Source organism: Haliotis cracherodii, unplaced genomic scaffold (assembly GCF_022045235.1).
Source record: "Haliotis cracherodii isolate W230 unplaced genomic scaffold, xgHalCrac1.p SCAF_9, whole genome shotgun sequence".
Lineage (NCBI taxonomy): Eukaryota > Metazoa > Mollusca > Gastropoda > Lepetellida > Haliotidae > Haliotis > Haliotis cracherodii.
The window spans coordinates 52,053,489-52,080,829 of NW_027266343.1; the positions used below are offsets into that span (position 1 = coordinate 52,053,489).

General features: G+C 43.8%; 2 protein-coding genes across 2 annotated transcripts; one reads left to right on the plus strand and one right to left on the minus strand.

The window, feature by feature from the left end:
* Window positions 1–14,525: 14,525 nt before the first annotated feature.
* LOC139452307 (temptin-like) lies at window positions 14,526–19,625 on the minus strand. The gene is made up of 3 exons (XM_071233733.1): window positions 19,446–19,625; window positions 15,802–15,952; window positions 14,526–14,560 (listed from the first exon to the last, which is right to left on the minus strand). The coding sequence occupies exons 1-3, from the start codon at window positions 19,623–19,625 to the stop codon at window positions 14,526–14,528; spliced, it is 366 nt and encodes a 121-aa protein (XP_071089834.1).
* Window positions 19,626–22,637: 3,012 nt separating this feature from the next.
* Window positions 22,638–27,108, plus strand: LOC139453019 (temptin-like). Its single transcript, XM_071234645.1, has 3 exons — window positions 22,638–22,891; window positions 26,088–26,238; window positions 27,012–27,108. Exons 1-3 carry the CDS (start codon window positions 22,712–22,714, stop codon window positions 27,041–27,043), a joined length of 363 nt encoding a protein of 120 aa, XP_071090746.1. The 5' UTR covers window positions 22,638–22,711; the 3' UTR covers window positions 27,044–27,108.
* The last annotated feature ends 233 nt before the right edge of the window (window positions 27,109–27,341 follow it).

Below are 27,341 nucleotides of genomic sequence, written 5' to 3' on the forward strand. Positions count from 1 at the left end.
CCCAGTGGTGTATATCACTTCAGTTAGCTCACAGTTCTTTAGTTGTGCAATGTTCCCCTGATCTTGGGTTCAAATCCCAGATTTGCCCTGATTATTATCCTTGGTCTGTCAGCACCATACCTGTGCTTTCACCTAGGTCATAATTGTAAACTGTTACCGTGACATGATGGCACTGAACTTGGTTCCAGTCTGCATCTAGGGATGGGTCATTTACCGGTAGTTACTATTCCCTCTGATCAGAGGGAGTCAGGGGGGATGGTCACCCAAAATAAGACCAGGGGAGGGAGGGTTATTAAAAGTATTACACATATTTGATTAGTGTTCTTTGAAAACATAGCTATGGGTTAGGGGGGTGGGGGACACAGCTGGGGGGAAGGGGGATACAGCTAGGGGGTAGAGTGGACACAGCTAGGGGGTAGAGTGGACACAGCTAGGGGGTAGGGGAACAGTTAGGTGGTAGGGGGAACAGCTAGGGGGTAGGGGGAAACAGCTAGGGCGTAGGGGGAACAGTTAGGGGTAGGGGGAAACAGCTAGGGGGTAGGGGGAACAGCTAGGGGTTAGTGGGACACAGCTAGGGGGTAGGGGGAAACAGCTAGAGGGTAGGGGGAACAGTTAGGGGTTAGTGGGACACAGCTAGGGGGTAGGGGGAAACAGCTAGGGGGTAGGGGGAACAGTTAGGGGTTAGTGGGAAACAGCTAGGGGGTAGGGGGAACAGCTAGGGGGAAGTGGGGACACAGCTAGGGGTAGGGGGACCACAGCTTGGGGGAGGAGGAACTGGGAGTGTCACTTCAATCCGACACTGCTACTGTGTCAACACTGTCTTTCTAACACTGCTGTCGTGGGTGATACGGGAGTATTTCACCTACTGAACATGTTGAACTAACTGTGATAAATGTTCAATTGTATATATATATATTTACTTTGCTCTACTCTGGGTTCAAGAGATTTGTATAAAGAGAATATTTTCATATACTGACATAGTCATAGTAAACAGCTTCTTATGGTGATCACTTCAATAGTTTTTTGAGACTCTGTATATCACATACATTGCTGATTGCATTTGCTGAATGTTTTTGTAATGTAAGATTTCATGCAGGCAAGATGATGTTGTCATTCTGAGCATTTAATGAAATGTTTGCTATTGCTTTAAATACAACAAATATTCCATATAACACATATATTGGCAAAGTGAATTTTATGTTGTTTAATTGTCATGCTTTTAGAACATGTTTTATTGTGAGGACTGCTATATTTGCAGTTTATTTTTAACACAAAAAAGAACCGAACAAGGCATGAAACTGATTCAAGATATATTTTTGGTCAAGAATGAATTGTATTTCTCAGTCACCCCCACACTTTAGCCATGGAAACTTTATTCCATATTCCATGTGTTCAGGAGATATCGCCACCTCTTAGAACTTTAGAAATAAGGTAGACCATGTGAAGGGAGGTAACTCTCACAGCCGTATTTGCCAAGTGTCCTCATAAGATCTCATTTCGATATAAATGAGGATCACAATCATAGATCTGTTTCTTTTATTTTATTGTAACCTTTATCACAAGAGATATGTAAAGCTCTTGACACCAATTTTACTTCCTTATAGTGCTGATTTAATTGTTGGTTGGTTCTTTGTTTGTGCACTTATTCTATTTCAGACCACAGCATCCTTCAGTTTCCAACTTATGCTAAGAAAATAAGGACCTCTCGACCCTTCATATTAGGGGCTGACCATTTGATACCCCAGGGATGCCTGAGACTTTGCACTGAGACTAGATATCTTCAGCTACAGCAGCAAAACCAGCCTATCATAAGCCTAAATACTTATTAAAAAAATAAATGATATTTTACAAATATCCTCCCACCCCCAGAATATCAAGTGGTTGGTCCCTTACTGTTGTAATATGAAAGAATCGGGTGATCCTTCTCTTGAGTAGGCTATTACCTACAACTCAAAGTGCTGAAACAAGGTATTTCTTTTGTTTTATGGTTGAGCTTGCCTTTTTTTGAAGAAGTTAAACACAGTACATGTTTAAAAGTTAATCACAAGCAATGTCTCATGATCTCATTTTATTGTCGACTCACTTTTTGAAAAGGCATGCTGAGATGTCGGGAAGATAATGTGACCGAAATGTGTTTCCATGAGACTGCTTGTCCTATTTCTACGGAATTCTAGAGCTGCAAATATTTTTGCAGATGGTAAAAGTTATCTTTTTACAAATATACGAAAACATTTTTGTCAGTTTGAGTACCAAATACATCCGTGTCCATCTCAGAATATAAAGTATCTGAACGGTTAACATTTTTAATAACACATGACATATACATCCATTGTTTGCATATTTGAACATGAAAGCCTGAAGTACCTGGTTTTGCAGACATTCAAATGTGCCAAATGTGCACACATTTTATAAATAATAAACATAATTATTGTGTCATGTTTACATTGAATGTTTTTTTATATTGAAATTTTGGAAACATGTTGTACACCATGATAAGTATTAACTTTTTTCACCAGCATCAGGAAATCGATAGGACCATACATTGATCTGGCTCAGTAAAAGCAATAGACCCGTGAAGATCCGGGGTAGAATAGGTCTTCAGCAACCCACGCTTGCCATAAAAGGCGACTATCCTTGTCGTAAGTGACGACTAACGGGATCGGGTGGTCAGGCTTGCTGACTTGGTTGATGCATGTCATCGTATCTCAATTGCGTGGATCAATTCTCATGATGTCAATCACTAGAATGTCTGGTCCAGACTTGATTATTTACAGACAGCCGTCATATAGCTGGAATATTGCTGAGTGTGGCGTTAAACAACAAACAAACAAACAAGCAATAGAAATGCAACAAATTTTACTCTGGGTAGGTGGTCAACTCATGTATAAGGTGATGTACTTATCCACTTGCACTCCATCATTGACATATATTGATTCCCTGAAACTGTTACAAAGTTTTCTTACTTAAAGTATTTTAAGAAGATGAAGCTTTAAGGAACTGGCACCACATGTTACATGTATTCTCAGTATTCAAGGTTGTATTCTTCTGTATATTGGTTTCGTTTGTAACATTTTTCTGTTATATCTTAATAACTTACACCGATTTTTGCCTGAGAGAAATACAAGAGGAGCAGTTGTTCTTGCAGTGATGTTTCGTAATGAATGCTTATTGCCTTTTCTACAAGTTTGGATTAAGAGATTTTTCAGTGTGGGATCTGTGAGTGAGTGAGGCTGTCATTCCACTTGTACAATCAGTGTAGGTTGTGTGCAGCATTTAGCAGGCTCATGTACACCATGGGGTTACTGTCAATAAACACTTTTTATATACAGAAATACCAGTGTTTGTGTTTGGAATGAAGGTAAACCTACTGGAATCTGATGTATTGCAGACCCTTGTGATGTAGCTGGAATTATGTTCGCTACAGTGTTGAAGAACTGAGACGATCCCAGTTGCCCAGTTGAGTGTGTGAGATCAATGCAGACAAAACGTGTTTGATTCCAACAGGGGTTCGTCTTTTGTGATGGGGTAGACAAGTGGTTCATGCGTTCGCTCATCATGCAGAAGACCCGGGTTCGATTCCCAAATGTGTACAATGTGTGAAGCACATTTCTGGTGTCTCCTGCCGTGATATTGCTGGAATATTGCTAAAAGCGTCGTGAAACCATACTCACTCACAAAATATGCTGTAATGAAATGTTGACCACAGGTAAAACTGGCTTCAATGAAATGTTGACCACAGGTAAAACTGTCTTCAATGAAATGTTGACCACAGGTAAAACTTTCTTCAATGAAATGTTGACCACAGGTAAATCCTACTTCAATGAAAGGTTGACATCTGGTAAATCCTGCTTCGGTGATATTAGGTAAATACTGCTTCAATAAAACATGGCCTGGCCACAGGTGATACCTGCTTCAAATGCAAAAATGGGTTTGACTGCCAATCAAGGTCGGACTTGTCTTTCTGCAGGACCCATATGTGTTGTAAGCATTTGGTGAGCAGGTTTGTAATAATACAAAGGTTGTTTACAATGTTTCTAAATATCTGATAGTTTCCACCATATCTTCTTTCACCTTAGGGGGGCACGGGTGTCCCAGTCGTCTAAGGAGCAGAACTTCAATGTGCAGAGTTGTGTCCCATGGACACGCCAGAATCCTATGATCATGGGTTCAAATTATGTTTTGAAGTTTGGCAGCACCATACCCGTACTCGCGGAGGTACCTTTCATTAATTTTGACCTATTTAGAGCATAGGCATAGAGCACTTTTTAGTGGGCAGATCTAACAAGAGGAAGCACAAGACTCAAGTGCAATGATTGGGTAACTGTCAGAGGAGAAATCGAAGGTCACATTAGTGTGCAGATCTTACAGGAAGAAACACAGGACACCTCAGTGCACAGATCTTACAGGAAGAAGCACAGGATACCTCAGTGCACAGATCTTACAGGAAGAAACACAGTGCACAGATCTTACAGGAGGAGTCACATGACACCTCAGTGCACAGATCTTACAGGAAGAAGCACAGGATACCTCAGTGCACAGATCTTACATGAAGAAGCACAGGATACCTCAGTGCACAGATTTTACAGTAAGAAACACAGGACACCTCAATGCACAGATCTTACAGGAAGAAGCACAGGACACCTCAATGCACAGATCTTACAGGAAGAAACACAGGACACCAATGCACAGATCTTACGGGAAGAAACACAGGACACCTCAGTGCACAGATCTTACAGGAAGAAACACAGGACACCTCAGTGCACAGATCTTACAGGAAGAAGCACAGGATATCTCAGTGCACAAATCTTACAGGAAGAAGCACAGGACACCTCAGTGCACAGATCTTACAGGAAGAAGCACAGGATACCTCAGTGCACAGATCTTACATGAAGAAGCACAGGATACCTCAGTGCACAGATTTTACAGTAAGAAACACAGGACACCTCAATGCACAGATCTTACAGGAAGAAGCACAGGACACCTCAATGCACAGATCTTACAGGAAGAAACACAGGACACCAATGCACAGATCTTACGGGAAGAAACACAGGACACCTCAGTGCACAGATCTTACAGGAAGAAACACAGGACACCTCAGTGCACAGATCTTACAGGAAGAAGCACAGGATATCTCAGTGCACAAATCTTACAGGAAGAAGCACAGGACACCTCAGTGCACAGATCTTACATGAAGAAGCACAAGATACCTCAATGCACAGATCTTACATGAAGAAACACAGGACACCTCAGTGCACAGATCTTACAGGAAGAAACACAGGACACCTCAATGCACAGATCTTACAGGAGGAGTCACAGGACACCTCAGTGCACAGATCTTACAGGGGGAAGCACAGGATACCTCAATGCACAGATCTTACAGGAAGAAACACAGGACACCTCAGTGCACAGATCTTACAGGAAGAAGCACAGGATACCTCGGTGCACAGATCTTACAGGAAGAAGCACAGGACACCTCAGTGCACAGATCTTACAGGAAGAAGCACAGAGTACCTCAGTGCACAGATCTTACAGGAGGAAGCACAGGACACCTCAGTGCACAGATCTTACTTGAAGAAACACAGGACACCTCAGTGCACAGATCTTACAGGAAAAAGCACAGTAAACAGATCTTACAGGAGGAGTCACAGGACACAGATCTTACCGGGGAAAGCAATAAACACCTCAGTGCACAGATCTTACAGGAAGAAGCACAGGACACCTCAGTCCATAGATCTTACAGAAAGAAACACAGGACACCTCAGTGCACAGATCTTACAGGAAGAAGCACAGGGCACAGATCTTACAGGAAGAAACACAGGACACCTCTGTGCACAGATCTTACAGGAAGAAGCACAGGACACCTCAGTGCACAGATCTTACAGGAAGAAACGCAGGATACATCAGTGCACAGATCTTACAGGAAGAAACACAGGACACCTCAGTGCACAGATCTTACAGGAGGAGTCACAGGACACCTCAGTGCACAGATCTTACAGGGGGAAGCACAGGATACCTCAATGCACAGATCTTACAGGAAGAAGCACAGGACACCTCAGTGCACAGATCTTACATGAAGAAACGCAGGATACATCAGTGCACAGATCTTACAGGAAGAAACACAGGACACCTCAGTGCACAGATCTTACAGGAGGAGTCACAGGACACCTCAGTGCACATATCTTACAAGAGGAGTCACAGGACACCTCAGTGCACATATCTTACAAGAGGAGTCACAGGACACCTCAGTGCACAGATCTTACAGGAAGAAGCACAGGACACCTCAGTGCACAGATCTTACAGGAAGAAGCACAGGACACCTCAGTGCACAGATCTTACAGGGGGAAGCAATAAACACATCAGTGCACATATCTTACAGGAAGAAGCACAGGATACCTCAGTGCACAGATCTTACAGGAAGAAACACAGTGCACAGATCTTACAGGAAGAAGCACAGGACACCTCAGTGCACAGATCTTACAGGAAGAAGCACAGTGTACAGATCTTACAGGAAGAAGCACAGTGCACAGATCTTACAGGAAGAAGCACGGGATACCTCAGTGCACAGATCTTACAGGAAGAAGCACAGGACACCTCAGTGCACAGATCTTACAGGAAGAAACATAGGACACCTCAGTGCACAGATCTTACAGGAAGAAACACAGGACACCTCAGTGCACAGATCTTACAGGAAGAAGCACAGTGCACAGATCTTACAGGAAGAAGCACAGGACACCTGTGTGCACAGATCTTATAGGAAGAAGCACAGGACACCTCAGTGCACAGATCTTACAGGAAGAAGCACAGGATACCTCGGTGCACAGATCTTACAGGAAGAAACACAGGACACCTCAGTGCACAGATCTTACAGGAAGAAGCACGGGATACCTCAGTGCACAGATCTTACAGGAAGAAGCACAGGACACCTCAGTGCACAGATCTTACAGGAAGAAACACAGGACACCTCAGTGCACAGATCTTACAGGAAGAAGCACAGTGCACAGATCTTACAGGAAGAAGCACAGGATACCTCAGTGCACAGATCTTACAGGAAGAAGCACAGGGCACCTCAGTGCATAGATCTTACAGAAAGAAACACAGGACACCTCAGTGCACAGATCTTACAGGAAGAAGCACAGTGCACAGATCTTACAGGAAGAAACACAGGACACCTCTGTGCACAGATCTTACAGGCAGAAGCACAGGACACCTCAGTGGACAGATCTTACAGGAAGAAGCACAGGATACCTCAGTGCACAGATCTTACATGAAGAAACACAGGACACCTCAGTGCACAGATCTTACAGGAAGAAGCACAGGATACCTCAGTGCACAGATCTTACAGGAAGAAGCACAGGACACCTCAGTGCACAGATCTTAGAGGAAGAAACACAGGACACCTCAGAGCACAGATCTTACAGGAGGAGTCACAGGACACCTCAGTGCACATATCTTACAGGAAGAAGCACAGGACACCTCAGTGCACAGATCTTACAGGAAGAAACACAGGACACCTCAGTGCACAGATCTTACAGGAGGAGTCACAGGACACCTCAGTGCACAGATCTTACAGGAGGAGTCACAGGACACCTCAGTGCACATATCTTACAGGAGGAGTCACAGGACACCTCAGTGCACAGATCTTACATGAAGAAACACAGGATACCTCAGTGCACAGATCTTAGAGGAAGAAACACAGGACACCTCAGTGCACAGATCTTACAGGAAGAAGCACAGTGCACAGATCTTACAGGAAGAAGCACAGGACACCTGTGTGCACAGATCTTATAGGAAGAAGCACAGGACACCTCAGTGCACAGATCTTACAGGAAGAAGCACAGGATATCTCGGTGCACAGATCATACAGGAAGAAACACAGGACACCTCAGTGCACAGATCTTACAGGAAGAAGCACGGGATACCTCAGTGCACAGATCTTACAGGAAGAAGCACAGGACACCTCAGTGCACAGATCTTACAGGAAGAAACACAGGACACCTCAGTGCACAGATCTTACAGGAAGAAGCACAGTGCACAGATCTTACAGGAAGAAGCACAGGATACCTCAGTGCACAGATCTTACAGGAAGAAGCACAGGGCACCTCAGTGCATAGATCTTACAGAAAGAAACACAGGACACCTCAGTGCACAGATCTTACAGGAAGAAGCACAGTGCACAGATCTTACAGGAAGAAACACAGGACACCTCTGTGCACAGATCTTACAGGCAGAAGCACAGGACACCTCAGTGGACAGATCTTACAGGAAGAAGCACAGGATACCTCAGTGCACAGATCTTACATGAAGAAACACAGGACACCTCAGTGCACAGATCTTACAGGAAGAAGCACAGGATACCTCAGTGCACAGATCTTACAGGAAGAAGCACAGGACACCTCAGTGCACAGATCTTACAGGAAGAAACACAGGACACCTCAGAGCACAGATCTTACAGGAGGAGTCACAGGACACCTCAGTGCACATATCTTACAGGAAGAAGCACAGGACACCTCAGTGCACAGATCTTACAGGAAGAAACACAGGACACCTCAGTGCACAGATCTTACAGGAGGAGTCACAGGACACCTCAGTGCACAGATCTTACAGGAGGAGCCACAGGACACCTCAGTGCACATATCTTACAGGAGGAGTCACAGGACACCTCAGTGCACAGATCTTACAGGAAGAAACACAGGACACCTCAGTGCACAGATCTTACAGGAGGAGTCACAGGACACCTCAGTGCACAGATCTTACAGGGGGAGTCACAGGACACCTCAGTGCACAGATCTTACAGGAGGAGTCACAGTATACCTCAGTGCACAGATCTTACAGGGGGAAGCACAGGGCTTCTCAGTGCACAGATCTTACAGGGGGAAGCACAGGGCATCTCTTTGCGGACGGAAGACATACTTCGCACAGAACTAAACCATTTGGTTCTATTCGTAAAGCGTATCCCACTGTTGTTTTAAAATCAATTTTAATTTAATTTTGTCTGTTTAAGACATCCGCCAAACGAATTGTTTCAGGTGTCACACTTTCAAGGTCGTTCAGCATTAACCATTTCTACCAACAACTGTCCAAGTGTGTACAAGAAGTTTTCATTTATAACCATAACAAAGGTAGCGTCTTAGATAAATAATTCAAGGTAACAGCCACACCGACGCTTTGCACGTTCTATTCTTACAAACCATAATTCGTAAGTGAAATGCATCTAGTGTAGTCACCCTCAGCGGGTCTGTAATTGAAACAAACAGCACTGGGAGGGTCAACCCCCAGGATTGACGCTACTGATTGACTCGAGGATATGCCAGGATTAATTAGCCGACATTAGATCAACTGTACCGCCTCGCGCCGCATTCTTGTACCTCATTGATGTGAGCGACTTCATCGGTCCAACGTGTTAATTTCATTACTTTAACGTTGTCTTACCCAAGGCTGGCTCGATGAAACTACTTTCCTGACGCACAAAGAAGTTGTGTGATTCTGAAGGCTTTATTCGGAGGACGTATTAGCGGCGTGGACATTTTTTACAAGCATTTTCCGTGAAAATAGACGTGTTGATCTCAGTATGTCCACACCTACCGTATTTGTTTTATTTCGAAAATATGACAGACAAATGCTTTTTAGATAATATTTCTAAAATACACACCAAGACATCAAAGAAAACAACATAACACAAAACATCTGCTTGAATAATTCATATTTGCAGGTGACAACGGGCTTGTTCACAAGACAAAAGCATATATAGCCTTTACCACTGTGAAGTCGCCATACACAAATTTGCATTGTGTTATGTTTGAAGCGATATCTAACACTTTGTCCTCCCGCTGTGGTAGTCAACACTTTGTCCTTCCACTGTGGTAGTCTACAATTTGTCCTTTCTCTGTGGTAGTCAACAATTTGTCCTTTCTCTGTGGTAGTCTACACTTTGTCCTTCCACTGTGGTAGTCAACAATTTGTTCTCCATCTGTGGTTGTCTACACTTTGTCCTTTCTCTGTGGTGGTCTACACTTTGTCCTTTCTCTGTGGTAGTCTACAATTTGTCCTTTCTTTGTGGTAGTCTACACTTTGTCCTTTCTCTGTGGTAGTTTACACTTTGTCCTTTCTCTGTGGTAGTCTACACTTTGTCCTTTCACTGTGGTAGTCTACACTTTGTCCTTTCTCTGTGGTAGTCTACACTTTGTCCTTTCTCTGTGGTAGTCTACAATTTGTCCTTTCTCTGTGGTAGTCTACACTTTGTCCTTTCTCTGTGGTAGTTTACACTTTGTCCTTTCTCTGTGGTAGTCTACACTTTGTCCTTTCACTGTGGTAGTTTACACTTTGTCCTTTCTCTGTGGTAGTCTACACTTTGTCCTTTCTCTGTGGTAGTCTACACTTTGTCCTTTCTCTGTGGTAGTCAACACTTTGTCCTTTCTCTGTGGTAGTCTACAATTTGTCCTTTCTCTGTGGTAGTTTACACTTTGTCCTTTCTCTGTGGTAGTCTACACTTTGTCCTTTCTCTGTGGTAGTCTACACTTTGTCCTTTCTCTGTGGTAGTCTACGAGGTAGTCTACTAGATGTACGAGGTGCCCTTACTGATCGGGAAATGTACAGTCCGGATGTACGAGGTACCCTTACTGATCGGGAACTGTACAGTCCGGATGTACGAGGTCCCCTTACTGATCGGGAACTGCACAGTCCGGATGTACGAGGTGCCCTTACTGATCGGGAAATGTACAGTCCGGATGAACGAGGTGCCCTTACTGATCGGAAACTGTACAAAAGTACACGGTACAAAATAATTACATGTATGTCAAATTGACTCTTGCACCAATCCTGAGAGATATACATACGATACTTCGGATGTCCGCAGTGGGTCCGTAAGACAACCCCATGGTTCTCGTGGCGCCAGGAACGATGTACTTGGGAATGGTGCGTATTAAAAATAAATAGTACTCACGGAAATGAAGAAAAACTGTTTTTTTCGATCTCGGGTTTTAAATAAATGCAGTTTATATACAAAATATATAAATATTCAAACAACTCAATTAGTACTAATTGGGCCTTGGCAGAAATACAGCGTATCAAAGGTTTTTATGTCTTTTTACACGTAAAAGTGTGTAAAAATATGAACAAAACAGACTATTGTGAAACTGAGCATAACCAGGTGTTAGTAGATCAAGGTGAATGTCCATGACCTATGACACCTTGACGAAAGGTGAAAACAGGTGCTTGAAACCCACGTGCATGTGATTTGTCAGTGGTTAGTGATTTGTGAGTGGCATCGTGGGATAGTGAATCATCGTCAAAATATCAGAACGTAAAAGTACCATATTCCCTTCTCAAACAACAACTTACATGTCAATATTATTATGTACATAAACATAGCTGTTATTTTTATTGTTGTTTTGATAACTTTTTTTCCAGGCTAATTTGCATAATGCATATAGCCTGTTTCTGCCATGTCAATTTGGACTTAGTTTTGAAAGGTTGAAAGTGCCTACAAATTACCTCCTGTAAAGTACATTATGTATTGAGCACTGAGATAAAACTAGCAAATCAAGACTAGTATATTTCCAGTTGTTTTGTTATTTCGTATTTACATCTACGTAATGCTTTGTGTCTATTATTAAATCCAGCAAAACAGGTTTTTTTCATTTCCATGAGTATTTTTAACAATGTGTGCAGTTTCTCATGAATCCTCCCACAATGACGTCCTTTGTTTTTGAAATAAACCACTCTCTCGTGGTTCCACTCTAACGGTTTTCATTGCATGTTCTGGCAGTTTGTTTTGGCGTCTGTCAATAGTTTACGAAGACTTGGTCCCCTTGGTCGCTGATTGCTCTATTGAACGACTTGTACACATGAAACATTGGCATTAATCAGTATCACGTATGCTGAACAAAAAAAAGGTTAGGGATAATGAACCTTTTGCATATTGTCCGTGAAAGGTCTACTTAACAGTAGTACTAAGGGAACAACAATTAGGGTGCCGTTTGCTTGCCATGCTGGTGGACGTTTTGTCTTCCAAGACGCTGAGGGACCGACCGAAGTGAGCACAATAAGTCAGCGCCTGATACTCCTGTCAGCCTGTTTATCTTTTTCACGTTTATTTCTAAGTCTTTTGCAAATGTTATACTTAATTTTTTGGTTATTTTTGCTTCATGTTCTTAGTATGATCAACAGTCATGTTGTTAATATATTACCATCTTAATAAATATTTGTTGTAAGAAAACGGTGGATTTTGTCATTGTACTGTCATTAGTGTTGAATCATTTATATATAATTTGAAAGTTACTGATATTTCGTTGGACCTCAGTGAGTGAGTGAGTGAGTTGGGTTTAACGCCGCTTTTAACAGTATTCCAGATATATCGCGGTGTGTCAGCTTAATGTGGGAGGAAAGCCCGAAGTGATGCAGGTCTCAGACGTTTACCACTTCGGTGAAACCCACGAGCACGGGTTTGGTGCTGACAAACCTAGAAACATAATCGGGGCGAACCGGGATTCGAACCCACAATCATAGGTTTCTGGCGTACCCAAGGGACGCAACTCTGCACAGCGAATCGCTGCGTCTTAGACGACTGGGCCACCCGTGCCCCCCTCGTTGGACCTCAGACTACAGAAGGCAAGGAGATACACATGTCTATTATATACACTTATTTTTGTTTCAGTTTGATACAACAGAGTTTTTGTATACTTTGACATCTTGATTGTTCCTTATTGGTAAGGTCGGGTAGCCTAGTGGTTAAAGCGTTCGCTCGTCACGCCAAAGACCTGGGTTCGATTCCCGACATGGGTACAATATGTGAAGCCCATTTCTTGTGTCCCTCGCCGTGATATTGCTGGAATATTGCTAAAAGCGGCGTAAAACCATACTCACTCACTCACTCCTTATTGGTAACATCGCCAACGCTGTCCACTTGTAAATTTTCAAAAAAACATTGTGTCTGTACAAATAATTTGTCTAGAGCTACATATTGCATATTTAATGCAGATGCAATTCCGAACTCGGCACAGTTGCTTTCCAGTACCCGGATCAAGAGAAAGTCCACCAATCTTGAGTGGTTCAGTGCTGTTGGTCTGTACACATTGGTTTGTTACCTCTTAAAAGGTATCGATGCGAAGATGACAGTATTAGGATTTGAAATCTGGCTTTATTGTTTCAACATTACTCTAAAATGATCATAAATAGTATTTTGTAAATTATTCGTGAAAATGTAAGTGCCTTTGCACTTATACTATGCTCTAAACGATATTTTCCTTTGATTGATGAAGCAGAAAATTGGCATTAACCTTCCTTGTTATTGAGACATCTTATCTTGTTCAAATCAATGTAATTTTATCGTTAGTTTTTTAGCAAAATATTTAAAGAAAATTAAATTCTTATTCTTAAGAACCATAAAACAGAAATTCTAATCCGTGTGAATGTCATGACCAAAAGAAGATCCAAATATGTTCAAGACGTCACTCTTTGCACTCAACGTCGTTGTCGTAAACGATGTTGAAAAATATTTTTTATTTCTTTTTCCTTAAATCTTTTGCACCAGTTTCTTTAACTCACAACATAAATAAATGTTTGTACCAAAATAAGGTTAAGTGTTTATTTCTTCGTCTGTCAGGTGAACTACAGAACCCTGGGGCTTTGTTTATATTCATGAGCAGACAACTCATTTTTCAATTACGGTCTATAAACACCCGAATTACTGCCTGTCACGTGTCAGGTTTATGTGACAGAATAACATTTCTAGAAACATTCAATGTTTCGTTTATGGATTCGAACACTGAACAGGAATTGTTAACATCCTTGAGGCAAATTATGCAGAGAGTAACAATTTGCTATGAATAACAATTTAAAGCAAAACATGGACTGTTGGGTGTTGAAGGTACCCATGAATTCGAAACGTGTCAATTGGAATGCACAATGTCAAGGTTCGATTCCGGCCGCGGAATACCAAAAGCCGTTTTAAGATGGTACTTGCTGTTACCCTGTTTATCGCTCAGCATTAGGGGGGTAAAACAAGGTCTGGTCGGCTCGTAGTCAGTATACTGTGTGGGCTATTCATGTTAAACTGCGGCATGGTATCTCAGTGGGCTAGCACTATCAATTGGCATCAGTCCGGACTAGTACACTAGTACAATCACACACACACACACACACACACACACACACACACACACACACACACACACACACACACACACACACACACACACACACACGTGTTCGTATATAAGAGCAATAATCTTGTGCGCGACATTAAACCCCCGTTCAGCGCCCCCCCCCCCCCCCCCCCCCCCCGTTGTCAGCGCTCTGGTTGTCCTTTTCTTTTGGAATTGAGTATAGCTCTTTCCCTGAATAGCGAACTGCCGCTAGGACTCCATGCATCGCCGGCGTCAAGTATGAATCGAGGACGGGGCAGCTTTTCAAATATTGAATATATGTTTATCTGTAAGTGATAACAACCAGTGAATACTTCAAAAAATCAGTTTATCCGCCATATGTGCGAACATTGAGTAAACTCACTACTTCAGCAGGTGGCGTAACTATGGTGACACAGTCCTCGTAGCACAGACGATGCCTGTTGCAGAAGAAAGGAGATGAATTATTACTGCCCTGTGTGTACAAGTTAAACAATAACACATACATGTAGACTATCATCTTCCCGAGGCAAGGGAGTTAACTGACTTTAAAAGTCTAGTTTCCACTCTTGTCGAACTAGGCTGGAATTCCTGGGCTCGATTGTAGCGACACCAGTGGTTATTACGAGTTATGTCCCTTCTATGCATCTCCTATGGACCAGTCAGATTCCACCTCTCGTATCACTTGCATTTGTTTCAAACAAAACGGCGGTACACATGCTTTGCAAATTCTGCAATCGACCGAAATCTTCACGACAGTTTACGAACAGGATTCGATTTCGTTGCGCGATTTTGAGTCCAGCCAAAATGTAACTCCATAATACCAGTCTAGTTCGGCAAGGGTGGAAACCGAACTCATAAAGTCAGTTAACACCCTTGCCTCGGGAAGATGGTAGACTATCGTCTATAGCAAAGCGGACTGAGAAACAAGCCTACATTCGTCTGTTCAAGAGGCATATACTCTATATTATTGCCATGGGACACGGGTTTAACATGGGCGGGTTTCAGCAATATTCCATCAATATGACGGCACCACGTAAATAATCGCGTCCAGTGATTGATATTAAGAGCAACAGCCCAGGCCGTCGGGGTGCGATGACACCCAATCAACCAAGTCACCGCGCAGGACGGAGTGGCTCGTGGGATCGTTTGTCAGCACCATATCCGAAGTCGTGAGTTTCACGAAAGTCGTAAACGTCTGAGACCTGCATCACTTCCGGATTTCTTCCAACAGACCGCCTGCGTGGTCTAGTGGTAGAGTGTCCGCCCGGAGAGATCCATGACCGCGTCATACCAAAAGACGTTAAAAGATGGTACTTGCTGTTACCCTGTCTATCGCTCAGCTTTAGGGGGCTAAAACAAGGACTGGTCGGCTCGGAGTCAGTATACTGTGTCTGAGTAGGGTAGTCATGTTAAAACTGCGGCATGGTATCTCAGTGGGCTAGCACTATAAATCGGCATCGGTCCGGACTAGTACAAGCAGCCACCCACACACACGTGCATGCACGTCGCTATGAATGTGAAATATTCTCGGACGTGACGTTAAACCCCATTTCACCTCACCTCACTTTTCTTCCCGCAAGAAACATACACGCCGTGATATAACTGGAATAATGTTCAAATCGGCGTTAAACCCAACTCACACATTCACTCACTCGCGACAATGCTCCTTGTGACCCACCTGGATGCGATATGTTACCGCGTGCCGCCTGCTGGCCATATTTCCACCTGCAATCAGGGTCGCCGAGTTCGACACCGTTGGTCATTCTGTCGCCGTCAGAATCCTTCATACAAAGAACAGTTGTCCACATGAACCGTTCGTTTCTGAAATCCTGAAACAATGCAATACAAATATGTATTCAAAAACTTTACAAAAGTCGCGTGTCTCCTGATTGTCACAGATAGGAGTGAGTGAGTATGGTTTTACGCCGCTGTTAGCAATATTCCAGCAATATCAGGGCGGGGGACACCAGAAATGGGCTTCACACATTGTACCCATGTCGGGAATCGAACCCGGGTCATCGGCGTGACGAGCGAACGCTTTAACCACTAGGCTACCCCACCGCCCCCCACAGATAGGAAGACAGGAGTCATTGGAGTGGTTCAGGGGACCGAATTTAGAGGCGGGTGTGAGAATGTTGATTGTATACCACATGCTACATCATTTCGAACATTGATAGATAGTGTGTGGGTCAGCAGCACCAATGCTTGGTGGTATGAACAACGCCCACTATGACGGATCATTGTCACGCACAATCCGCAGGATCATGTTTGTCGGTAACGACCTCTTCTTGCCTCGAATCTCAATGATCAGTGGCGCCATGAACGACGGACCCGTGAAGATCCGGGTTAGAACTGATCTTCAGCAACCCATGCTTGCCGCAAAAGGCGACTATGCTTGTTGTAAGAGGCGACTAACGGGATCGGGCGATCAGGCTCGCTGAATTATGTTTGTCTGTTTGTTTGTTGTTTAACGCTGCACTCAGCAATATTCCTACTATATGACGGTGGCCTGAAAATAATCGAGTCTGGACCAGACAATCCATTGATTGACATCATGAGCAGCGATCCACGCAGTTGAGATTCGATGACATGCATCAACCAAGTTAGCAAGCCTGAACACCCGATCCCGTTTGTTGCCTTTAACGACAAGCTTAGTCCATAGTCGCCTTTTACAGCAAGCATGGGTTGCTGAAGACCTATTCTAACCCGGATCTTAACGGGTCACTCGCAGAATTAGTTGATGTGTGTCATCTTATCCCAATTGCGTAGATAGATGCTTATGATGTCAATCACTGGATTGTTTGCCCCATATTAACTATGATGATACAATGGTCTTCTATGGATACACGTGATCACCATGGTAACAAACAAACAAACAAACAAACAAACCCCAGGGTCGTATCTCAAAGTCACGTGATTACATACAATGAGTTTCACTATTGATGCAGTAGTTATGTATAATGCAAGTCAAACAGCCCGCGTTTTGAACGAGATTATGCATATGGGTTGATTTCGTCTTTAATCAATAGCAACATTGCTGTAGAGTTGTTTGCGCTTGTCCAACCATTAAGTATTTACAAAGCTCCAATGATGCAACCATAATGAAAGCAGCATCTGCATCCACGTCATCACTCTCTTGGGGCGAAAAATCGATAATGTTTAACGTTTACATGTTTGCCATCTCTGTTTTCCAACTATTTTGTAATTAAAACCGCTTTTCAAACTTAAAAAAGTTTAGGATATGTCATATTTATTAAATCCCAAATTGTGTAATATCGTTGAGGTGTACGCAAAACCAGCACAGGTCACCTTAATAACCGGTTCGACTTGCTGCGAAGTGTGAAACACGTTTTTGGTGTTCCCATGACAACGATATTGACAAACGGAAGCCTATGTCACAGTATATACCGACCAATCAGATGGCCGCCTATTAGGAGGTCAGAGGCCATGTACTGAAATATGGTCTTTGATAGAACCAACCAGAACCGAATAGTGAAAAACGTCTTCAAGAAGGTTTGATTGCTGGGAGGTGCTTTGTCTAGGTTCGCTCTACGTTTAGCGAGGAAATGCTTTCAATTACGTGCCTAACAGTTACACTAGAGCGTGGCTTGTAGGTTCAGGCGCTGGCTCGTCACACTACAGAGCTTTGAATCCATATCATCAGCAGAAAAAGGCGCTAATCTACTTACACCACGTGGGCTACGAACACGGTGCACTTTAGACCATGATATAAACTTCAGCTTGCTCCACTTACATCTGAGCCGAATCGCCCAATATGGAAATATATAAAAAGTCATTTTCAGTATGCTCCTCCACAATAATATATACTAAATCATATTCCACATTTATATCGTCATACGTTTTAGAGTTAACCGAAAGCATTACCGCAGTAAATAGGGTTTTACAAAATTGTGGACTGTTCTGCCCAGTTCTGGTCACTACACGTGTGCACACACAGGGTAGTTACAATGAAGAGTAACCTGCTGAAACAATGGACATAACGCAAGTGATATACGTGGACATCACAACCAATATACACACCCTCGTGTGTGACATATTTACAAAATGTGTGTTTGTTTGTTTATAGCGGAGCTCGGCAAAACTCAAGCTATAAGACGGCTTTCTGTTAATAATCGAGTTTGGACCAGACAGTCCAGTGACTGACCTACGCAATTGGGATACGATGACATGCATCAACCAAGTCAGCGAGCCTGCCACCTGATGCCGTCAGTCCCTCTCTTACAATTGACATGGATTGCTGAAGACCAAGTATAACCCTCATCTTCTCGGGTCCGTCGTTCGAGTCCCTGCACTTGTCAAAAGTACACAAGTGTTTCACTGCCATCTGTGACATAAACCTTACGTTTTAGTAGGTGTTACTATTTATTTTATTTTATCCTCAAAATCAATCGTCAAGACAGTAATGCGTAGTCGTCATTGTTATTACGCCAATTTGACCAATATTACAGTCATATTACGACGTGTCACCTGAATGAAGTAGGAAAAGAACGTCTTAGACGTTTTATTACTAAATTGGTGCTGCGAAAAAAAGATTCTAAATTGGGTAAATCTAGGATTCGAACTTCCAATTACAAGATCTTGGCGCGGCCAAGGGACACAACTCCACGCACTGAGACATGGCGCCTACAGGGTCACAAGTCTTGAACAAGAGCAGCATGTAGGCATGTATTTTGAGTTTGGATTAACTTAATCTCAGCTTTATGTTGGAGGAAAGCCAGACGTGATGCATTTGATACCCACGGGCACGGGTATGGTTGTGACAAGCCTGGAGTGAGTGAGTATTGTTTTTGCGCCGCTTTTAGCAATATTCCAGCAATATCACGGCGGGAACATCAGGAATGGGCGACAAGCCTAGAAACATTAGCAGGCGAATCTGGGATTCGAACTACAATCATAGGCCAGCGGGCTTGACTGGGCACCAATATTATGAGAGAATATTCCCTGTATCACATGAAACGACTGAAAAAGAGTGATTGAGTTTGGTTTTACACTGCCTTTAGCAATATTCCAGAAATATCACGGCGGGGAACACCAGAAATGGGCTTCACACATTGTACCAATGTCAGGAATCGAACACGGGTATTCGACGTGACGAGCGAACGCTTAAACCACTAGGGTACCCGACCGCCCCGACTAAAAAAGAATGATGCGCACAGATAAACGGAAATGTTAACTCTTCTAATATAAAAAAATAACAAAATAAAGGATACTTCATGTTAAAAGCCTCCCCGTGTGTCCAATACAAGCGTGACACCTCACCTATCACAACGTCTTATGTCACGTACAGTATGTCTTACCCACCTCTCCAAAGGCATTCAAGGCATGTTTACCGCCCCAGGTGTTGCTGTGCCCCACCGTTCCCCAGCCACGCCCCGGATCGCAGGGGTCAGGCACAAAGCGACCGTTGGGGATCCGGTTCAGGAAGTCGGGTATAGCCAGGACGCCCACAGCACCCAAACATAACACACAGGGAAGGAACATCATCAAGCTCTACAGGTCAGACGTAACACTTCCGGTCCAAGTCAGCAAGGGCGTGACTTGCACGTGGACCATATATGTGCCATAAGGTGTCACAAAGTCCCCTGAGGCGTTAAACTGTGACTGCACCTTATTTGCTGGAGGGGCTTGTTGTACTGTATGCTTTATGAGTGTATTAAGTTGTGTTTTAATTTAACCTGGGGTTCAGTCAGTATACTTCCCGGTGCCTTCCCTAATCCCCATGATTGTTTAAAACACTGAAGCCAGAGACGTGTATGTGCATCCATGATGAATCTGGAAATAATTAAGATAAAACTAAACAAGATTCTCTACATATTATACTACCCCTTAAAGGTTAATGTTCTCATACACGTTTTTTTCTATATCTGAAAATGTATACTGATATTTAGATTGGATCTGTAGAAAACAGGACGAGAACGAACGCTAACAAGTTGAGACTGGTATCTCGCACTCATAACTTGCCGTTATTAGTTCTACTTTTGAGAGGAATATCTATTTTCATGCTCGTCTTGTCCTTGACTGTATAATGACAATAACGTTATCACATTTTATATTTTGAGAGTTTTACTGGTGGGCCTGTATATAATTTGAATTGAATGCTATGAAGTGATCATTGTTAATACAAAATTAATCAATGCTGCAATTACGTGTCTTGTATTTTGTATCAGCCAAGATGGCGGACGTTTCCGAGCAAAAACGTATATAACGAACAACGGATATTACGATTTCTCTGGTCCCTTGTTGTTCGTTATGTCCATGTTCTACTGTATCTAACTATCTATCTATCTATCATCCATCCATCCATCCATCCATCCATCCATTCTTTTCTCTCTCTCTCTCTCTCTCTCTCTCTCTCTCTCTCTCTCTCTCTCTCTCTCTCTCTCTCTCTCTCTCTCTCTCTCTCTCTCTCTCTCTTCAGTAATCGCCCCACCCCAACCCCCCACTCCACGTTCCGGGTTAGAATCGATCTTCAGCAACAAATGCTTGTCGCAAGAGGCCCCTAACGGGATCGGGTGGTCAGGCACGATGGCTGGATTCATGACACCGTATCCTAATTGTGTTAATCTATGTTCATGATGTCAATCACAGCCCTCCTTTATATAGTCGAAACATTGGCGTTAACCTACCAAACAAACAGTAAATGTCCAGAGAGAGGTGTGCTTCTTAGAAACATGCTCTTCTCACTTACTGTAATATCTTTTATCAATGCTTTGTAGCACACTGACTAAGATTTGTTTGTTTGTTCGTTTGTTCGTTTGTTCGTTTGTTGAATAACGCCGTACTCAGCAATATTCAGGCTATAATGACGGCGGTCTGTAAATAATCGATAATCCAGTGATTGATATCATGAGCATCGATCTCCGCAATTGGGATACCATGACATGCATCCACAAAGTCAGCGTGCCTGGCCACCCGATCGCGACTGTTGCTTTTTACCATAAGCATGGCTTGCTGAGAGCTATTGTAACCCGGACTAAAACAATCTAGTTTGGCTTAAACGCCCTGGATACCGGAAGAACTCTTAATGTTACTTAACTTCAACAGTATACATGTTGAATAAGATTACCCTCACAAATACACTGTACAGTGTTTCATTCAGCGTGAGGGGCGGTCGGGTAGCCTAGTGGTTAAAGCGTTCGCTGGTCACGGCGAAGATCCGGGTTCAAATCCCCATATGGGTACAATGTGTGAAGCCCATTTCTGGTGTCCCCCGCCGTGATATTGCTGGAATATTGCTAAAAGCGTCGTAAAACCATACTCACTCACTTATTCCCCCATTCAGGGTGATATTCTCAGTTCCGTGGTCCGGTTCACTTCAGGTAAACCAAAATTGACCTTGACAAATGTGGCATATCGTAAATATCTCGTTCGTGAAATCTAGATATTATCGGATAATTACCTCGAGAAGTTTAATAAATGTACTAATTTTGCGCTTGTTTTAATAGCTGCTAATCAAACCATCAAAGGAGAGTGTATACGGAAGGTTCGCTTACCCTTAGTCCGTGATAAAGGGAAACGAAATTGGTGGACAGCATTCTATGCGGCAAGTGTAATCATCACGAAAAAATAACGTTTTGTCTGTAACCCTAGCTCCACATACCATCTGCCATTTCGAAGAATCATTTCTTTTCCATCCTCGCTCCTCCAGCTTTTTTCAGATTGACGGACAAATTTCCACTTTTACGAAGGAACAATCGAGCAGATCGGAGAGACGAAACAGAACGTTATTTGTAGGACACCATGACTGTAGCAACACATTGTATGTATTCGGGGAAACACGACTCCCAAGATCCGAGACGAGAGGGTAGTTACGATATGCATCTATTAAAACAAGCGCCCAAATAGTATATTTAGTTAATACACTGCTCATCTTTTAGATATCAATAGATATAATTATTGATATAAGAAAATGAATTATTGATATCAATTAGAAATCAAGCCTTGCTGATGTTTTAGGTTCTGCTACATATTTCCACTTGCTATGAAACAATAATAATATCTATTGAAACTAAACATTAACTTTTCAATTCAAGTCACCATTTCAAGGATGTCAGTTCTCCTTTGCTCTCCTTGTGCAGAGTTGCGTCCCTTGGGCACGCCTGAAACCTGTGATTGTGGGTTCGAATCCGGGGCCACTATGATTATGTTTTGAGGTTTGCCAGCATACCTGTGCTCGATGGTTTCACCAAATGAGGGAGTACGGTTTTACGCCAGCAATATCACGTCGGGGAACACCAGAAATAGGCTCCACACATTGTACCCATGTCGGGAATCGAACCCGGGTCTTCGGCGTGACGAGCGAACGCTTTAACCACTAGGCTACCCGACCGCCCCTGGGTTTCACCAAATCGGTAAACGTTTAAGACTGCACCACTTCGGGTTTTAATGCTCCCTTAAGCTGACACTGTGATATACCTGGAATACTGTTGGAAGCTGCGTAAGACCAACCTCCTTACACAAGAGGTAATGTTTTTGCTTAGTCATCGTAAGTCAGTTACTGATAACGGACAGACGGACATTCCCACAAAACAACTAGGTCTTTCCGAAACCCCAGAGAGTTGGCCATCATGGTTCCTTACATCTGTCTGCTAATGCTTCCCGTCGTCATGGCGATGGAGCAGGACCAAGCCAACATCCCCCACGGGTACCAGGTGCCCAACCCCTGCTACCCCACCGTGCACTGGGCGGCGGTAGGTCACACACATCAGTTTTCAGGGTCAAAGGATGACCTCAATCAATTCGGCAAGGTAAGATAACGCTATGAGTTGACGAAGTGACAATTGTGGTACAATTATGATTGTTTCATTTGAAATATAAGTGTCGTGAAACCACCAGAGGTACGAACCACATAATTATGGAATTATTGTTTGAAACAGTTTATTTTCTCAGTGCTTGAAAACATATTTGAATTATCTGATAGGAGACGCCAAACCATTGTATTTTGCAAAAACATACACCAAATACAGTGAAAGTTTTCTTTTGATGGTTTGTTGGACTGGTCCAGCTACGACCATCTGTAGATAATAGAGTCTGGTCCAGACAATCCACTGATTGATATTATGAGCATCGATCTTTGTTAATTTGTATGTTTGTTTGCTGTACAACACCACACTCAGCAACATTCAAGCCATATGATGGCGGACTGTCAATAATCGAGCCTGGACCAGACAACCCAATGACTGATTCATGAGCATCGATCCACGCAATTGGGATACGATGACATGCATCAGCCGGGTCAGCGTGGCTGACCACCCGATGCCGTTAGTCGCCTCTTACGCAGGTTGCTAAAGACCTATTCTACCCCGGATGTCCAGGAATACTTTGCTGGTAAAACACGAGGACAAAACAGTTAAGCTCTTATACAATTACCATGGTGACAATAACCATGGTGACAATAACCATGGTGACAATTACAACAGAGACAATGAACATGGGGACAATGACCATGGGGACAATTACCATGGCGACCATAACCATGGGGACAATTACCAAAGAGACAATAACCATAAGGACAATTACCATAGAGACAATAACCATAGAGACAATTACCATGGAGACAATAACCATGGGGACAATAACCATGGGGACAATTACCATATAGACAATAACCATGGGGACAATTACCATAGAGACAATAACCATAAGGACAATTACCATAGAGACAATAACCATAGAGACAATTACCATGGAGACAATAACCATGGGGACAATAACCATGACGTAAAAAAACCAATGGAGACAATAACCATGGTGACAATTACAACAGAGACAATAACCATGGAGACAATAACCATGGGGACAATTACCATGGGGACAATTACCATAGAGACAATAACCATGGGGACAATTACTATAGAGACAATAACCATGGGGACAATAACAATGGAGACAATAACCATGGGGACAATTACCATAGAGACAATAACCATGGGGACAATAACCATGGAGACAATAACCATGGGGACAATAACCATGGAGACAATAACCATGGGGACAATAACCATGGAGACAATAACCATGGGGACAATAACCATGGGAACAATTACCATAGAGACAATAACAATGGGGACAATTACCATAGAGACAATAACCATGGGGACAATTACCATATAGACAATAACCATGGGGACAATTACCATAGAGACAATAACCATAAGGACAATTACCATAGAGACAATAACCATAGAGACAATTACCATGGAGACAATAACCATGGGGACAATAACCATGACGTAAAAAAACCAATGGAGACAATAACCATGGTGACAATTACAACAGAGACAATAACCATGGAGACAATAACCATGGGGACAATAACCATGGGGACAATTACCATAGAGACAATAACCATGGGGACAATTACTATAGAGACAATAACCATGGGGACAATAACCATGGAGACAATAACCATGGGAACAATTACCATAGAGACAATAACCATATAGACAATAACCATGGGGACAATTACCATAGAGACAATAACAATGGGGACAATTACCATAGAGACAATAACCATGGGGACAATTACCATATAGACAATAACCATGGGGACAATTACCATAGAGACAATTACCATAGAGACAATAACCATGACGTCAAAAACCATGGAAACAATAACCATGGGGACAATTACCATGGAGACAATAACCATATGGACAATTACCACAGAGACAATAACCATGGGGACAATAACCATGACGTCAAAAACCATGGAAACAATAACCATGGGGACAATTACCATGGAGACAATAACCATATGGACAATTACCATAGGTGAGGTGAGGTGAAATTGGGTGTAACGTCACGTCCAAGATTATTGCATTTATATAGCGACGTGCATGTACGTGTGTGTGTTTGTGTGTCTGCTTGTACTAGTCCAGACTGATGCCGATTTATAGTGCTAGCTCACTGAGATACCATGCCGCAGTTTAACATGGATACCCCACTCAGACACAGTATACTGACTCCGAGCCTACCAGTCCTTGTTTTAGCCCCTTAATGCCGAGCGCCAGACAGGGTAACAACAAGTACCATCTTTTAACGTCTTTTGGTATGACGCGGCCGGGGATCGAACTGCGGACCTTCCGCTCTCCGGGCGGACGCTCTACCACAAGACCACGGAGGCTGTCCCAATTACCATAGAGACAATAACCATGAGGTCAATAACCATGGGGACAATTACCACAGAGAAACTTACCATGGAGACAAGAGCCATGGGGTCAATTACCATGGAGACAATAACCAGGGGTACAATTACCATGGAGACAATAACCATGGGGACAATTACCATAGAGACAATAACCATGGGGAGACAATAACCAAGGGGACAACACGGGATGTGACTGGGTCCCTGTCGTGACTCAGGTATCCGGATGTGACGTAGACATTGGTCCCTCTTGGAGGTAGTATTGGGGTGTGATATGGGTCCCTCCTCGAGGTGGTATCGGGGTGTGACATGGGTCCCTGCTGTAGGGGATATCCGGATATGACGCGGGCAGGGGTCCCTGCTGTAGGGGATATCCGGATATGACGCGGGCAGGGGTCCCTGCTGTAGGGGATATCCGGATATGACGCGGACAGGGGTCCCTCCTGTAGGGGATATCCGGATGTGACGTAGACATGGGTCCCTCCTGTAGGGGATATCCAGATGTGACGTGGACTTGGGTCCTTCCTGTAGGGGATATCCGGATGTGACGTGGACATAGGTCCCTCCTGTACGGGATATCCGGATGTGACGTGGACATAGGTGCCTCCTGTAGGGGATATCCGGATGTGACGTGGACATGGGTCCCTCCTGTAGGGGATATCCGGATGTGACGTGGACAAGGGTCCCTCCTGTAGGGGATATCCGGATGTGACGTGGACATATGTGCCTTCTGTAGGGGATATCCGGATGTGACGTGGACAAGGGTCCCTCCTGTAGGGGTTGGGTTGCTGTTGCAGGACTTCAAGGCGGCCGGCTTCCAATGGACAGTTGACCTCTGCATGAAGGATTCGGACGGAGACGGCTGGACAAACGGACATGAACTTGGCGACTCACGCTGCGTGTGGAAGAGGGGATCGCCAGAGGAAGAACCAATCAGAAGTCACCCAGGTAGAATTACTCGCTCTGTCTTTCTCTCTATCCTTTTTCTCTCCAAGTCTCTTTCTCCCATTTGTTTCTCTCGTTTCACTCTCCCCACCTCTCTACCTCTTTGTCTGTCTCTCTCTCTAAACCCCTCGCTCTCATCCAAACAACGACCACCTGTTTAAAACACCGAATCATTCTCCCACCCACTCACTGACCGACTCATTCTCCCGCCTACTCACTGACCGACTCATTCTCCCGCCCACTCACTGACCTACTCATTCTCCCGCCCACTCACTGACCGACTCATTCTCCCGCCCACCTATTGACCGACTCATTCTCCCGCCCACTCACTGACCGACTCATTCTCCCGCCCACTCACTGACCGACTCATTCTCCCACCCACCCACTCACTGACCGACTCATTCTCCCGCCCACCTATTGACCAACTCATTCTCCCGCCCACTCAATGACCGACTCATTCTCCCACCCACTCACTGACCGACTCATTCTCCCGCCCACTCACTGACCGACTCATTATCCCGCCCACTCACTGACCGACTCATTCTCCCGCCCACTCACTGACCGACTCATTCTCCCGCCCACTCACTGACCGACTCATTCTCCCGCCTACTCACTGACCGACTCATTCTCCCGCCACTCACTGACCGACTCATTCTCCCGCCACTCACTGACCGACTCATTCTCCCGCCCACTCACTGACCGACTCATTCTCCCGCCCACTCACTGACCGACTCATTCTCCCGCCCACTCACTGACCCAGTCTCTCCCTGTTTCAGGTATCAATGAACGTACACACGCGTGCTCATGAGATGTCCTCCTCTCCCCGACAACAAGCAGTGTAATCAACAACTGAATTAAAGTCTCATTTCAGAATGTTTTCCTTACATTCACATGAAACGATCACACATCAGATAAACTTTTCAGTGATGTAACTGTCCAGAAACAGCAGTTCGTCATGCTTACATTGAAAAACGGCAGCACCACCATCGCAGGTCAAGCGACACGACACAAGAAATATATATCCTGAAAATTAATATTTTTGGTTCGTTGAATTTGCTCCTCAACTTATGTTGATATTTTCTGCGTCTATTGTATTTGAAAATGTC